General features: G+C 28.7%; 1 protein-coding gene across 1 annotated transcript; it reads right to left on the bottom strand.

The window, feature by feature from the left end:
* Positions 1 to 6,990: 6,990 nt before the first annotated feature.
* On the bottom strand, positions 6,991 to 8,978 carry LOC105114905 (serine/threonine-protein kinase CDL1). Its single transcript, XM_011011627.1, has 4 exons — positions 8,817 to 8,978; positions 8,525 to 8,711; positions 7,870 to 8,261; positions 6,991 to 7,758 (listed from the first exon to the last, which is right to left on the bottom strand). The coding sequence occupies exons 1-4, from the start codon at positions 8,976 to 8,978 to the stop codon at positions 6,991 to 6,993; spliced, it is 1,509 nt and encodes a 502-aa protein (XP_011009929.1).
* Between the last annotated feature and the right edge of the window lie 7,959 nt (positions 8,979 to 16,937).

Below are 16,937 nucleotides of genomic sequence, written 5' to 3'. Positions count from 1 at the left end.
CAATGAGTTCTTTAGTTAAAGTGACTTTTGAAATGCATCCTAGTAAATATTCTTAATAAGGTCTATCAGAATACTTTTTTAAAAATTCAGGTTTATAAACTCTCACATTATTATCAATTGCTTCTGCTTTTACACTCATTTAACAAGTATTTTTAGACCTTTATTTTCACACACACACATACATACATTTTAATATATGATTGTGGGTTGCATATTGGATTATTACATTATTTATGTTCTTTTGTTAAAGGTAACAACTAAAGGAAATAAATAGTATATAATTTGTAAAAAAAAAAGAAAAAAAGAAGAAAAAAATGATAATAAATGTAATTAAATAAATAAATAAAAATATAGATAAGTTTGGTTTCATAGCCTCCTTAACTTAAGAAATTAAGCCCAAAGGGGTGTTTTAACACCTAATACCTTAAAGTCAACTAACTTGGTAGCTATTGGCTCAACGCTTGTTACATGGGGTGAGGAGAAAAGCTTAAAAGAATCAAACATTGCATTATCTACAACCCGAGTTATTAAGCTCGAAGGAGTGTCTCCACCTAATGCCCTAAGACCAACTGGTCTGAGAGTTTAGCCGAAAGCTCATTACATGCGTTAAAAATGCATTGTGTTTTAAGTTATATATATATAAAAAAGAAAAAGAAAAAGAAAAGATAATAATCCTAACCCAAGAAAGTTAATCTTAAACATTAGAATAAAATATTGTTTTCTTCTAATAAAAGCCCTATCATCTATGTTTTCATATATTGAGCACATAAAAAGAAATGTTTATTAATATCTTGTTTCAATAGTATGAAGCAGCTATATATAAATTTAATGAGAGTTTGTTTACTTGGATAAATTAATAGAAGTTAAATGATGAATGCCTTGCTTTGTGGAACTTGCAAATTCTTTTTCTATCTTAACGCTTTGATTACTAGGGACTACTAATAAGCTGGTTGGGGGGTGTGATTAATAATTAAAAGTGTATTTTTATCAAGGTTTTATATCATCATGTTATCAATAACTCCTTAACTAGAGCATGTTTTATAATAACAAGTCTGATAATATAGGATACCTTTAATTTAAGGTAAATGCTCATTTTAAATGCAGGTATTCTCACAATTCAAAGAATTGATTGTTGTGATTAACTATTCAAACTGAAAGGACAAAGAAAAGACCTAAATTTATCGTTTTCAAATTCAAAGTTTGGTCATAAAAGAGAAGTTATAATCTGTCCTGCAATTCAACCTAAACACTGCTTAGATTTTTACCTATAGCTGGAGTTTTAGAAGGCCAAATGACTTGAAATTTGGTGAGTGGAAGGAAAAGACAATTTCTAATAACTTTCATGAGAAGACCTGCTCAAATTCTGATGGTAGAAATGACATTTCATCCAGACAAGAGCTTGTATATTTCAATATATAGTACTCCAAATGCTTTGAAATGTGGTGGGTGAAAGGAAAAGATAATTTCCAATAACTTTTATGAAGAACACGTTACCAAATTCTGATTGTAATAATGTTATTTCATCCAGCCAAAATGTTTGAGTACTGTTGTCCACCAAGTCTATTAAATTAATAGTTAGCCACTAAATCAATAATTAATTACCAAATGAATAGTTTTGAATTTTAGCCTATAAAAGGAGGCATTTGTCATTCATTTAGGCATTTTGTTTTTCAGTTTAAGATCATGTTCTTGCTCTCTTTCTCTTTATATTTTTGTAATGCTTAAGTTTTCCTTTCATTAAACTTTTGTTCATGCTTTTCATTTTCTTTATTATATTTAGTTAACTTATATCATGTTTATGTTTTTCTTCTTCATAATGTCTAGCTAAGTTAATTATATGAAGTTGGAAAGGTTATACTAATGATGTTAGGGTAAGTATAATATAAACTCAATATGGACTTCAATGCTTATATCCTAAACAACTTGCTATTAACATGTCTTATCATTTTTATCTTGTTAATTCTTAATACCTTGCTTGCTAAATGGTTAATTTAGATTTGTGTTGTATAACACTTGATACATCAAATACTTGATCCTTTATAGTCTTCAGCCGACATTGTTATTATGAGAGGAACTTGATTTGTTGTCAATATAAGTTAGCATCATGAATACTTGATAAAATTTATAAGTATGGTGTTACGCAAATAAGATGATTAATATGATCATGTTGATAATTTATAAAGAGTTTATACTTTACTTATCTCTAATACTATTAGTGGACCCTCTAACATTGATATTTGTTTTTATCATTGTATAATTTTCACATTAATCTTACATCTCAAAGTCCTATTTAACTCACCATCACCATCATCATCATCATTGTTGTTGCTGGTGTTGTTGTTATTATTTATAATTTATATAGTTAACCTCCTTATGGTTCGATCTTGGTCTTGCTGGGGTATTTATTACTTTGACACTCCTACACTTGGGATAAGACATCACCACCACCATCATCATCGTTGTTGTTGTTATTTATAATTTATATAGTTGACCTCTCCATGGTTCGATCCTGGTCTTGCCAGGGTATTTATTACTTTAACACTCCTGCACTTAGGATAAGATATCAATTCTTTTATTGTGTCAGTGCTACATGTTTTCAGTTAATTATAAAAACCCCATGTATACCATCAAAGTCCTTTAATGTTTAGCCAAATTAGTTCTTATCAGTTTTTATTATGATTTTTCATCGTGATTGTAGTTTATCTAGATTATGTTTTTGTTTTTTAGCATAAAGATGTAGGGATGGTTATGCATCAATGAAAAAGCATGTATCCTTTTTAGTTTTCTTTCTCTTTTGTTTACTTATGGTTTTGTGATTTGAAAATTTATATTGAATAGGTGACTTTTTTGTTATTGAAAAACTATTAATTTTTACTTGTAAATCCTTTATGAGTATTTTTATTGGTGACTTTTCCTCAAAAATTTATTGATTTTTATCCTACCTCAGTTTTTTCTCGTTGTCCATTCTTTGTGGCCTCTTTAAATTGCATCTTAAACAAGTTTTTAGTCTTTGTTTTTCTTGCAAATGCTTGTGCATCCATGTCTTTTGGATTGTCGTATTTATTCCTTCATTCATTATAGTTAATGATGGGTTGGTGTTTTTTATTTTCTCAGCTAATTCTTAAGCTTTGTTTTATTTATTTTTTTAGATTCTTTTTATTGTTTCACTTTTCTTTGTAATTTTTTAGCATCATTCTGTAGCAACCGCCCAACAAGACGGTACCCAATCACTTCTCCACTCTTTACTATTGAGTATTAACAATGAAAAGTAAGGCTAGGTAAATTATTATAATTTTCAAGATGGATTTTATAAGAGCATTTTATTTTTTAATAATTCTTTGGTGTCAATTTTATTTGTCGAGTTATGTTTGTAGGCTAGGAGATTTGAGCATATATGTACAATGTATGCATGCACATCTTTACATCTATCCTCGTGCTCTTGATTTGATAATTGTAATATCCTTTAAAACACGTTGGAAAATCATTATATTAGTATTGTGTATATAAAATATTTATTTTAGAAATCACATTATAGAGGTTAGAGTATCATCAAAACATTTTTATTTTTAATTTAAAAACTGATAGCGCATGTTGGGCAGAATATCACACCCAAACCAATTCATTTAAAATATTTTTTTAATATCTAAAAAATATTATCATTAATTTACTATTCATATTTTTTATTTTTATTTCAAGAGCTGCTGGCATGTATTGGGCCAAAACTAGGATCTCAAACCCAAGCCAATGCATTTAAAATATTTTCTATATTTTTAATATTTTTTTAAAAAAATATTATTGATCCATTACTCATAATATTTCAATTCTTATATGTATTTATTGAAGACAAGTTCCTTATATTACCTTGTCTTAGAGCACATTAAGGGGTATAAATTAAAAGAATTATTTTAAAAAAATTAAAATTTTAGTTATTTTACTACTAAAATTATAAATATCATCAGGAAGGGGCTGAAAAAAAAAAATCGCCTTTAAGCTTTACAATTCATGGAAAATCATGTCATGTATAATGAGGGTTTAATTTCATTAGTGAAATTCGAACTTTGAATCTCAATCCATTGTATTTGATCAGGTGTAGTAAACACTTAGCTCTTAGTTTAAATATACATTTTAATTAATTGAATATGCTTGCATAGAAATGAAAGTGTATGTCATTACTTCTCCTTCTAGTTTTTTATTTTTGAAATTAAAAATAAATAAATTATTGATGCCCTTCTTTTTATCACTGTCCTTTTCTTCTTTCTTTTTTTCATTTCGCAGTTATGTTTGAAATTTCAAAACTATATTAGCCAACTTGAAAAAAGTCAAGTAATATTTATTTAATTAAAATGTTGAATTAAATTAATAAGTTCTTTTATAGACTTTATTAGTCAAGGAAATAGATGACAAATATCTTTCATATGCTTAGGAATAAAACATCATAAAATGCGTTGACCTTTCAGTTACCTAACTTCTCCTTAAAAATGTCTATATAACCGGGGCTTATAAACAAATGTGGAAAAAAAAAAAAAAACTATCTTTCCCTCGTGTTATTATTATTAGATTATACCATTATAATTGCTACTACCCGGTAAAATAAGTGAACATGTTTATGGTTGCTGTTAACAGTTAAGCACCTTATTTTTATTTTTTTAAAATTTCGTACATTGACATTCTATTCATTTTGAATGGATCAAAATAATATATTTTTAGTTTATTTTCTATAAAATTATTACAATCTTAAATAAATATTTTAATATTTAATTAGTGTTCAATTTTTTCAAGTATATATTTTTTTGTTATCATATTATTAAATAAAATCTAAAAAATAAAGTTTTTAAACTTAATGGAGTCTATGATCTAGATTGGGATTTTTTGAATTATGTTGTGAAACCCACATTAATTTAATATATTTTTTACTCAACATTCAAAATAAAAGATATTATTTTAAGATTTTTTTGAGTTAAGTCAAATTATATTTTTATCAATCATTCGAGTTATTTTTGAATTCATCAAGTCAATCAACTCATGTAAAGTCATCTCTCATGTAAGTTAATTTTAAATTTGGACTAAGAATGGATTTGAGTCTTGAAAGTTCTCAAGGTCGAGCCGCTAGGTTAGCTTTAATAAAAGTATCAAATAGTTTCTTTTTTTATTTTATCTTCTTTTTATTTTCAATTGCATCTTTTTTTGTTTTTTCTTAATCTGTTTTATCTTTTAATATTTGATTAATTTTGAATTGTTATTCATAATGTATTTCGGTTTATTTTTTATAAGGTTATCACAGTTTTAAACAAATATCTTGATATTAGGTTGATGTTCAATATTACAAGCTTTTATTTTATTATTCTATCATTAAATAAAAATAATTTTAAAAAAAGTTGTTAAACCCTACAAAGTTCATGATCGAAGTTGCGAGTTTTGCGGGTTAAGCTACACTCTCACATAATTTAATTTAAAACTCAGACCGGACAGAGTTGAATCAAGAGTCTTTACAATAATTTATTAAATCGAATTTAATAACAATATTAAAAACATTTACACATCATGAGCATTTTTGTAGGTTCCAAAAAACTTTGATCTAATTTATGCCGTAATTGTTTTTCTATTTCCATGTTATTTATCATCTCACGTTTCAAATTTTTTAACTCCATTGCCATGTAGGTTTCAAATTTATATTTGTAATAGTTTAAAGACAACTTTTTAACTCTATGTCGTTGGAATTTATTTTGCCCATGTTTGTAACTAACTTGAGAATAACTGAAATCTTGAGATACTATCAGGTGGTGGAGATGCTTCAAATTTTGATTGAGCTAAAATTTAGTAAGTAATAAAATTATTTTACAAGTAAAATATTTATTAATATTTAACTTGAAAAATATTATTATGTAAAATATTTTATATGTAAATATTTTTTAATAACAATAATAATGAAATAATAAAAATAATAAAAATAATTGTAGTAATGATGAAAAAATAGGTGATAAGATAGTCGTGATGTTAATGACATGGTGGCAGTGATGGTTAAAAAGATAGCCATAGTAGTAAAATGATAATGATTGTTGTGATGATGTGGAGGTATGGTTAAAAAGATAGCCATAGTAGTAAAATGATAATGATTGTTGTGATGATGTGGAGGTAGTAATGATGTAACTGTGGTTATGATGGTAATAGATAAAAAATTAGTGATAATTATGATAAAGAAAAAGGTAATTGTGGTGTTTGTGGAGGGGGACATGGTAGTGACATGACAATAATAATGAAAAAGATAATCTTAAGATGGTTATGGTGATCGAGAAAGTAAATCGCAGTGACAAAACAAAAATGATGTTTGAAATAGTTAAAAAGTATTATAAAAAGTTATTATTTATAAAATAATTTTTAAAACTTTATAAGTTTAAAATATTTTCCAATAAATAGACCAAGTTTGAAAGTTAACTATAAAATATTTTGATTAATTTTTTTATAAAATATTTTATAAAAAACAAACACACAGAAAAATCTAAAAAATATTAGCGTGTTAAATATTTTTCGTGAAAAAAAAATCCTAAATAAGTATTAACTGTGAACTAATAAATCATTGTAAGAAAAAAATTAGACAACTTTTTTTTTCTATATTAAAGAGGCCAAGTTTTTCCAGTTCCGCTTGGGTTTATTATTTTTCTTTACTGTACTGTGGGTGTAGTTGGGTTTTATTCTAATGATATCATCCCTTTGGTAAAATAATTGGTAAGTATGAACTTGAAAACGTCCATTAAAAATAAGCATACACAAGACAACCTTTCTGCGGGTGTTGTTTTCTCAACTAAGAAATGAAATACCAAATTAATTTAATGTGCAGAATGATGGAAAACGACGAGATTGAGATCTTCACGGTGAACAAGGACTTCCTTCACCTGATGCGTTGCTGTCGGCGTCTACTTCCTTCCTGTGAGTCCTTCTGTACATAAGAAGAAACACTCCCATCAAGTAATACCTTGCTGATGTGATCCGCTACTATTGTGACTTCACAAATCCAACTTCATCCTCTAAATCCTGGCCGCTGCTGAAGCTTAAAGAAGCGTTTCTGTCTTGTGACTTGCTGCTGCTGCTTTTGCCGCTCGTAGAAACAGTGCTTCCTTCCAGTCTTGATCCCGTGCCGCTTTTGTGGCTCAAAGAATTTTTCGATTTTTTGCGGTTCTTGCGGTGGAAAGAGGCATTACAATGCGAACTTCTGCTGCTAGAGCCATTTGAGGAAACACTTCCATATTGTGATCCTCTACCATTCGATGTGAACTCCTCCAATGATTTCCTACTGTTTTTACAATCAGAAGAAACACTGTCATCCATTGATTTCATGCTGCTGCTTGTGGTGAAGTTTCTGCTCCCGGTAACAGTCTGTTGATCTCTACTATCACTGTCCCCATCCTCATTATCTGAACTTTCATCATCATGGTGATCTGAAGCATCTCCATCATGTTCTTTCGCCCTGTCCTCGTTATCTGAACTCTCTTCGCTCTGACTGCCATCACTAGCCTTATCATCGTCATCTGAACAATCTTTCTCCTCCGAAGGAGGGATCAATTGAGGCATATCAGTAGCTGTTGACAGAAAACTTAATGCTGTTACAACGTCGCTCATCAAAGGACGGGCTGATGACTCATCTTGCAGACACATTGCTGCTATTGCAACAACTTGATTCAGGTCTTTTTCGGGAAATTGCTTGTTAAGAAGTGGATCGGCCATATCTGGATACTTTTTCGGGTCCTTGAATTTCGGTTGTGCCTGCTTGATGACAAGCATATAACGATTAGTAAATTATTACAAGCTGCTGAAGCTGATTTAAAATATGTCGAATGCATTAACGAAGAATGATTAAGAAGTTCGGTTACTAACCCAGGAAATTAGATTTTGCTCGTCGATGGGTTTTGTAGTGTCTATGGCTCTTCTTCCGGTAATGAGCTCCAGCAAAATAACTCCGAAACTGTACACGTCTGATTTTTGTGTGAGATGACCTGCTCTAGCATACTCTGGAGCACAGTAACCATAAGTTCCCATCACTCTTGATGACGGATGCATTTTGTCCCCAGAAGGCCCAAGCTTGGCGAGTCCGAAATCAGAGAGCTTGGGGGTGAAATCTTCATCCAGAAAAATGTTGGAGGGCTTTAAATCGCGAAATATAACAGCGGGATCGGCTTTTTCATGCAGGTATTCTAGTCCTTTAGCGGTACCAAAAGTTATTTTCATTCTGGCAAACCAGTTCAATGGCTTTCGTTCTGCTGCTATATCTGCAAATTCGTTAAATTTTGTACTAATTAACACCTATTCTCGTGCACAAAGAATTCTGAACATGAACTTTCTCTTTCTTTTCATTCAAAAATAAAGCATGGGGAGAATCGAACTTGTGAAAACTTGTGAGGTGCACATAGCATGCGTGCGTCTTAGAATCTTGATAGTTTGTGAGAGAACGACTGCAGATTATAAGAATATACGTGCACATATTTATGTTTGAATGCAGAGAGGAGACCAAGGGAAAAAGAAAGAGAAATACCAAGGAGATGATCATCCAGAGAGCCTCCTGACATTAATTCATGTACCAAAAGCCTCTGGTCTCCATCAGCACTGTATCCAATGAGGTTGACCAAGTTTGGGTGGTGTAAACGGCTAAGCGTCAAGACCTCACCGAGAAATTCGTTTCTTTGCAGTCCATTCCTGTCAAGTTGCTTCACGGCCACCACCTATGTTTGCAATAGTAATAGTAACAGATACAGCAGAAAATTAATGTAAGCTAGATTTTGCTATGCATTTTATATAAAACACAGGAAGTTGAAATCCTCAATGACCTGCCCGGTTGATGCCAGTGTCCCTCTGTAGACTCTTCCAAATCCACCTTCACCCAACAGGCATTCTTGACGGAAGTTCCTGGTTGCGGTGGCGAGCTCACGGAAGGTGAAGGATTGGGTCTCAATATCTCCTATTTCGACATTTTCTCTATCTTCCTCCATCTTGTTTCCATATCCGGGTTTTTGTTTCTTGATCTCTACAACAAACAACATGAGAATTAAGATCAATTCCTTGAAAATTAATCAAGTATTAGTTTCTTTCAAGTGGGAGCCATTAACTTGAGGCAATTACAGTCCAAACTAAAACCATAAGAATGACTCATTAATCCAAGAACGGATAGAAATTCGTTACAAGATGAGGATTGATTTCCTTCTAGGTGATTTTACTTTAATTGTCACGAGTTTAAATAATTTTAAAATAATTAAAAACTTATATCAAGAGCGGAATTAGAGAAAGGCAAGCAGGGAGTTGGCCTTGCAAAATTTTTAATTTTTTAATTTATTATTTAAATATGTAATATATAATATTTTTTATTTTAAATAAATAGGTTATTTAATAATATAACTTATTATATTAATTTTGGCATCCTAAAAACTAATAGCATCTTTACCTTAACTTACACTTAGCTTACATGATTATTAATTTTAAAACACATAAAATTAATTAAAAAATATATAATTTAATAATTTTTTTTCAAGTTTTAAGGTTAAAACGAAGTTTTTGGCCCCATCTAAAAAATCTTCCAATCACTGTAATTTTCATTGAGGATGTGGAGTATTTTGAAGTAGTTTGTACCTCTTAAATATGCATTTCTTACGCTATTCAAATGGATGAATTTTCCTGTAGTTACGTGCAAATCCCTGGTGGTTCTAGTCTAATGAAGCTGCTTTTTAAGTCCCTCCTAAAACCAGATCAAGATTAACAAAAAGAAAAACAAAGGCAGCAGGAACAACATGTATAGGAAATTAAAACTATGATTACTTTAATATTTATCATTAGGACATCAATCTGTATTCTTCTTCCCTGGTACGTATCCGTTTATCTAACTTCCACATATTTGTTGGGTGAAATAAATACCTTGTACTTCTGGAAAATAGATAAGCATATAAATCATTTCATGGTACGTGAAAGGAAAGCAGAAAGCGCAGAATTTAATTACATTTGATTCAAGATTTCAAGACCAAATAATTGTGGAACATATTACCAGACAACATTGGCGACCCATTCTCTCTTTTGCTCTTCTGAGATTGGAAGCACGAGAAGCAATTCATTTCTTGATCTTTAAAAGCTTCTGATCAGGGAAATGAGAGCAGCACACGGATTCTTGAACAAAATGCAACTTGCCAGGCCTTACAAGCCTCTGCGTCAAAAACCATAAAAGCTTGGGAGGGAGCTGAGAGATCGGTGAAGGAGGAGGACAGGGTCCTTCAAGGGAGTTGAAGGACCCCACGGGTGGGAAGGAATCAGGCAATGAGAAGGGAAAAAAGTTATTGAAGGGAGCTAGTTTTTTGGACAACGAACATGATGAACTTTTTCATTGGAGCTTTCCAAGAAAAAGGTGGAGAATTTATTGGAACATCTTTGACAAGTGTGCTTTGAGAGGAGACCAGGAATTGCGGAGTTTATATTGTTGTCTTCCCATGCTACTGGAGAGGGTATCCAACCATTTTGTGTTGCTAACGAACTTGCCTGCTTGGTCTGCTATCCTGTCTTATATCATGACCTCAATCCTACTTGTTATCAACTTTCAGACCAAATATATACATCAAGAAAAACATGATCATTAAGGACAAAAAGAAAAAGAAAACTTCGTATGATATGAATGACTAGGTATGATACAAGGTTTTAGGTGTCCAGTTAAGTAGACTATGTGTGGTATTTTTAAAATAAATAAATAATATTCTTCTCATTATATTATCATCTAAGTTATTTGAATATACATTAATGAAGAGGAAAAAAAAACAAAAGAAAAAAAAAAAAGCAAAACCCATCTGTTAGATCATAGGAGGAGCCATTATTAACACCTCCAAGTTAAAAGACTTGCAAGACGCATCTCGAAATCAATCTCTTAGCCTTTAATGCATTAGTACCAATCATGGGACCGCACGTGCATGTGCATGTGTTAAATGAAGGCATGCCTTCTGGTCATGTGTTCTTTAGAGATTTTGTTCTTATAATCATCATCAATAATACAGAGTCTATGAATCCCAAAATTCAAACAACTTTTGTAGAGGCATGTGTCCCTTTAAACTTATATATCTAAGTAGTCTAAAATTATAAAATTATAGAAAGCATGCACATTTAACATTTATTATTATATCTTTTACATGGATACATCTACATTGATTAAGATTGTATAAATATTATTAAACATCAAGACAAGACATATTGACCATTATTTTATTCAAAGGTGTTATTTTCCTCTTCAATCATTATTTTTAAGTTTGTAAACACACACAAAACATAATCTTTAAAACTCTTTTCTTTATCATCAATGATGATTTAAGTATTGAAAAATTCTTTAATCCTAATAAAAAAATTAATTTGCATCCATAATATCTAGTCCATCATTCTCAACCAAGTTTTTATCAATTTTAGAATGAATTTTATTACTATAATTTTATAATATTTATGATATTTAAACTCCATAATATTTATGATATTTAAACATAATCCATACTCTTTAAACCTCATCATTTATGATATTTAAACTCCATATTCATATAAAGCTTAAAAAATACATAATTTTAAGAAACCTAATAGTCCAATGATATTCATTGCTCCTAGTTTTGATGAAGTAAAACATTAATTGGCTACTAATTATTGCCTTAAGTTTATGTTGTTATAGTTTTAATTATCATTAATATTATCCCAAGGATTTTGATATGTCTTGAAGTTGCGCAAACATTAAAATCATAGTGATAGATCTTTTGCTTTAAGTTTAGCTTTAAGTTGCTTATTGTTACTCACATATTTTTAAATAATAACTTGACTCTTGAAAACAAATTAATATATTCAAGAAACATATCAAAATAACTAAATAACCATGCTATACACAAACTAGGACCTTTGATAAAAAAAAAAGAAGTTAATTATACTTGATACAAATTCTAAATCATTTGATAAACCAAATAATCATACTTGACATAAAACCTAAGATCTCTAAAACAAATAACTTTATTTTATAGCTAAGTGGCCAACCATGTACCTTCATATGAGCTAAAAATTATCTTTGTCTTATATATAAAGTTTATATGAGATGTATCTACCTTGTTATTACTTTAAAATTTGAATTTAAAACATCCATACCATTTTTTTCACCATTTGAAACAGATAAGACAAGCTCTCTTACATTTCTAGTTGTCATTTAACCTCAGTATAACATATTTATTACATCATTTAGTACAAACTATATAGTATAACAAAGCTCTTATTTATTAAAAATTTTTGTCCTTATGCTCTTCTTTTTAACGTTTAGTTTAGTATTCAATTATAAAAAGACCATTATTTTATTTTTACAACTTCATGCAATTTTTATCCAATGATTGTTATGATGTTGAGAATTATATTTTTACTATTTTAAGCACAGTTTTATTATTCTCTCTTACATATTGATTGCACCATTTCCATAACTTAAAAATATTTATATTAAATCCTTATTAAAAATTTGATCTTTTTAGTGTTGATTTCATTCCTTATGAGTAAAAGATATTATGAAAATGTAAATAATACTCTATAGGCATTTGGTAATGTGCCTTTGATCAAGTTACAGTGATTAGGTTTTAATCTTAAACCTGAAAAAAAAATTATAAGGGTTTCATCTTAAAATGATGAAAAGAAAAAAAAATTATATTAGCTTTAATATGAACCCATGAAAGAGGTTTCATTTTTAATCTAAAAAAAAGATGGCTATTATAAAAAAGGTGAGTATTTACCTTTGAAAAAGACAAATTAACTAATAGTAGAAATTCAAACTTATCACTTGAAGAGTGGTGTAGATAATTAATGTCAAACTATAGTAAGATCTTTGAGTATTTTGTTTTTCTACTATTATTGCTTGTTATCTATGATTATATTTGTATGGTTGGTTAAAAACTAAGCTTGTTTATACTTTGATATTGTAATTAAATGAGAAAAAAAGGCTAAGTTTACTTAAATTTTAAAAAACATAATCCAATTCTTTGGATCTACAAGTCAAAAAATGATGGATCATAATATGTAACTTTATATCAAAATGAGAGAACACTTCAATGAACCAAGAAGGAAAAAATACTATCAACAAATAATAATGAAAAAAATTAAAATATTTGTTATGGAATCATCACAATGAAACTTATAAACATATCATCCAAAAATAAATTGTATCATGATTTTGTACAACCTAAGAATTGTATAAGACATATATAAAATAAGGGATGGAAAGATATGCGAGGATATAAATGAAAATTAATATTCATTGGCTTTATACATAGTCATATGAAATGTAATATTTCTAATGTTTATCTATTAAAAACAATAAAATCATAATATTATCAATTTGAATACCTATAAAATATCAATAAATAAAAATAATGATAAGCAAAACTAATTATTTGTTACTAATTTAAGGTACAAAGTATGCATTATATATGAAAGAGATATAACCTTTCATTCTCTCCTCCTCTCTAGTCTATTTTTATAAGTATTACGAGATATTAACAAATATAAATAATAAAAAATATTTTAAAAATTATCTTCTTTAATATTAGTAAAATCATCCTTTGAAAAAACAAAAGATTTTTGCAGATTTTCGTATTTAGCTATTAATATCACATGTCATATAAAAGATAGTAAATGAAGAAGAAAATTATAATAGAAAGTCGAATGTTATTATAGGAGTAAGATCTTACTACAACAAGCTTAAGAATGAGTGACTATAATTGAAGGGGATACTATAAGATTAATTAGAAAAATTACCTTTAACATCCTATAGTTTGGTCCGGTTGACAAATGTCCACATAGGCATTAGTTAAAGGGACTTGGCCTATACTTAATATTATTAAGTTGAAATTTAATTTAAGACTCTTATTTTATAGAGTCATGTCTCTTATATATATAAATACCATATAAATTTTATGGTAGAGTTTTTTTATTAATTTTTCTTGCGTGAAAAATAAATACTCTCTAAATCTTTGTTTATTTACCTTTGGCACATTAAAAGCTCTAGAGATTTGTAATGTTTGTTAATTAAGTGCTCTGGTAGCCACTCAAGGAATGAGTATGGTTTGATTCTTGATTTGTGCAAATAAATAGCAGGTTATAATTCAAGTTTGAAGATTTTGATCAAATCATACCTGGGATATCTTCTAAGAAAATATTTTATTCAAATTTTATTTTATATCAACAGTGGTGGCAAAGCAAGTTGATACTTGTTTTCCTTAGATGTGTGTTTATTGCATGATTATTGGTGAGTAATATATAATGATTAGTACATCTACATTTGTTTAATCTTGAGTTTTGCATACTAAAAAAAAGAAGGTCTTACATGTATTTTTTATGGTTATTAAAACCCAATATGTATTATAATTATACCTGCTAGATTTCATTGGTGGTTATACCAAATAGGAATTGAACTTTGTTTTCTGATCATGATAATCTTTCATTAAAACTATTGTTTCAACTCAAGATATTAAAATATATATAAAAAGGGCTATATTTAATTAAAAACATGGTGTTCATGGGATGTAGTGCTCTCTTATATATGTATAAAAAAATTTAATGTCCATGCCCCTAGCCAATTTACATGATAAATATTAATTAACATGTCTGCATATTCAATGAATACCATTCAAGTTTTGTTAAGCTAAATCCAAAGTCTAAAAGAGCGGGTAATTGTGTAGTAGGTAGATCTTTCCAACTTTGCATCGACGAGTAGTGTCCTATAAGCAACAATTTTAATATAGATACTTTTTTTTGTGTGTGGGCTATAGTTGTAGCATATAAAAAAAATGTGTTAATTGAAAAAAATAATTGATATGCTACACCTTAGTAAAACTAATCCTAATTTCATAAATTATCGTTCTCTTTGATTTGAGTTGGTATATTCATTACGCTTGCTTTGTATCTTATTTGCTTGACAAGTGGTGCTAAATTAGCACAAATTACATCACTCTAGGATGAGAGACCTTATCTATACCTTTAGAAGATCAATGTGATTTTCCCCAATTCTAATTAACTAATGTGTATTGTTTATAAAAGGAATGGAGAAACCAACATTGGACAATTTTGGCGATCATAAGATTGTTTAAGTGATTTTTTTAATTATTATCTTGATGTTCCAAAATAATTTATAGACATAATATCTATACAACATCATTATTTATAAATTATTTCTCTACTATAGAGATGTTGTAGTAAGAAATTATTTTTGTAATTTTACCATTTTAATTTTTATTTTAATAAGGATATGTTTTTACACTTATATTATTTGTCTTAAATTATTTTCGTATATAACGCCAAAATACCAATAAAGTCCACAAAGGACTCAAAATGAATGAATGTGATGTATGGAATATTACAAATAAAGGGAATAATCCCTATATTTTTTAAAGGTATAGGTTTTGATCTTATGTATGGTTTACTTGATCATTTTCTCTTATATAACAGTTATTTTTATAATGTTTAGCTTTTGTTTTTTGTTTCCTGATTTGCTTATGCTTTCTTGATGGAGCAACTAAGGTATCATACCCATATTGAACATAAAATTAACCTAGCTCTTTTCTACTTTCATAAAGTTCATTTTTTATTGTTGCTTTAAGCTCGAGATTAGTGTAGAGTGATAATCCTTCATTATTGATGTAAGTTATAAGGTGTAGAGTGATAATCCTTCATTATTGATGTAAGTTATAAGGTTTCTATATCATAACATTTCATAAGGTACTGACTCATTATAGTTTTTTTATTATTATAGTTTTGAAAGTCTAAATAGAAATCTTTCTTTCCAAAAAGGGTGTTGACAATCTTTTCTAATAAAATCTTTTGAAAGGAATGTACCCTTATACCATCTAAAATCTTGATATTCAGGATATGTTAAATTTTAGAGTATTTCAAAAACAAATTTCTTGAAACTGTTGTGGGTCTCCTATAAAGTGTTTGGTGATGGCGAATATTGGGGTTGAGATAATTTTTCTTACTATGACTTATGACATGTGTTGAGGTATTTTTATTTTCTATTTTGACATCATTTAATACAAGTTTGCTATCTTTCTTGGCAAGATAATGATCCCACCTACCTTTGAGTTGGCTTGTAAAACTAGAGATTAAGACTTGAGCTATTTTTTTGTCAAATTGATTTTTGAATTTGTAGGCAATGATTGCCATTATCATTTGTTGAAGTTTATTAATGATATTATGTTCGTTATACCCATCTATATTATATTTATAAATACTTTCACCATAACAATGAGCTTAGGTTTGATGAGGTAGGTCTTTTATTTAAATATCAGAAAATGTTGGTCTATTGTAGTAATGTTTGATTTTTGGTTTTTTTATATTGGTTTGACATAGAGTTGTAATTTTATTAATGACAATATCCTTTTGAAATTGCTTAGCAAGATCTTTAATTTTACTCCAAGCATTTTCATCTTGATTTATGACAAATAGTTTTTTTGACTAGTTTTAAATCTAACGAATCAAGTTTTCGAGTAATTATTTAAATGAGGTCACCTAATCAGGATTGTTTAATCGTTTGATCTTTTGGTATTTGTATGGGCATAAAGAGTGGATTTGAAATAGTGAAAGTTTTGAAATAAAAATTGATGATTGGACTTTTCATCCTCCATGGGAAAAAAGCAAAAAAGAAAAGGTCTTATTGGATTTTATGGACTATAATTATTGGGCTATTATATGTAAAATTTGATTGATGTAGTTATTTTATAACTATATTGACTTGATATATTTTTGGGGAAAATGATTATTGATATTTTTTATTATAGACTTAAAAGGGCCTACCATAATTTTATTTTTGTTTCCTTAAAAGGATGATGAGTTGAACTTATTTGATTATTAGTTGTAGTAAGTTGAATTTGTGTGGTGGTAGTCTAAACATTTTCTTATTTCAATTAAAATGGATAGGTTCATAA

This window comes from Populus euphratica, unplaced genomic scaffold (assembly GCF_000495115.2).
Source record: "Populus euphratica unplaced genomic scaffold, PopEup_1.0 scaffold936.1, whole genome shotgun sequence".
NCBI lineage: Eukaryota > Viridiplantae > Streptophyta > Magnoliopsida > Malpighiales > Salicaceae > Populus > Populus euphratica.
This window is presented reverse-complemented; position numbering and strand designations above follow the sequence as displayed.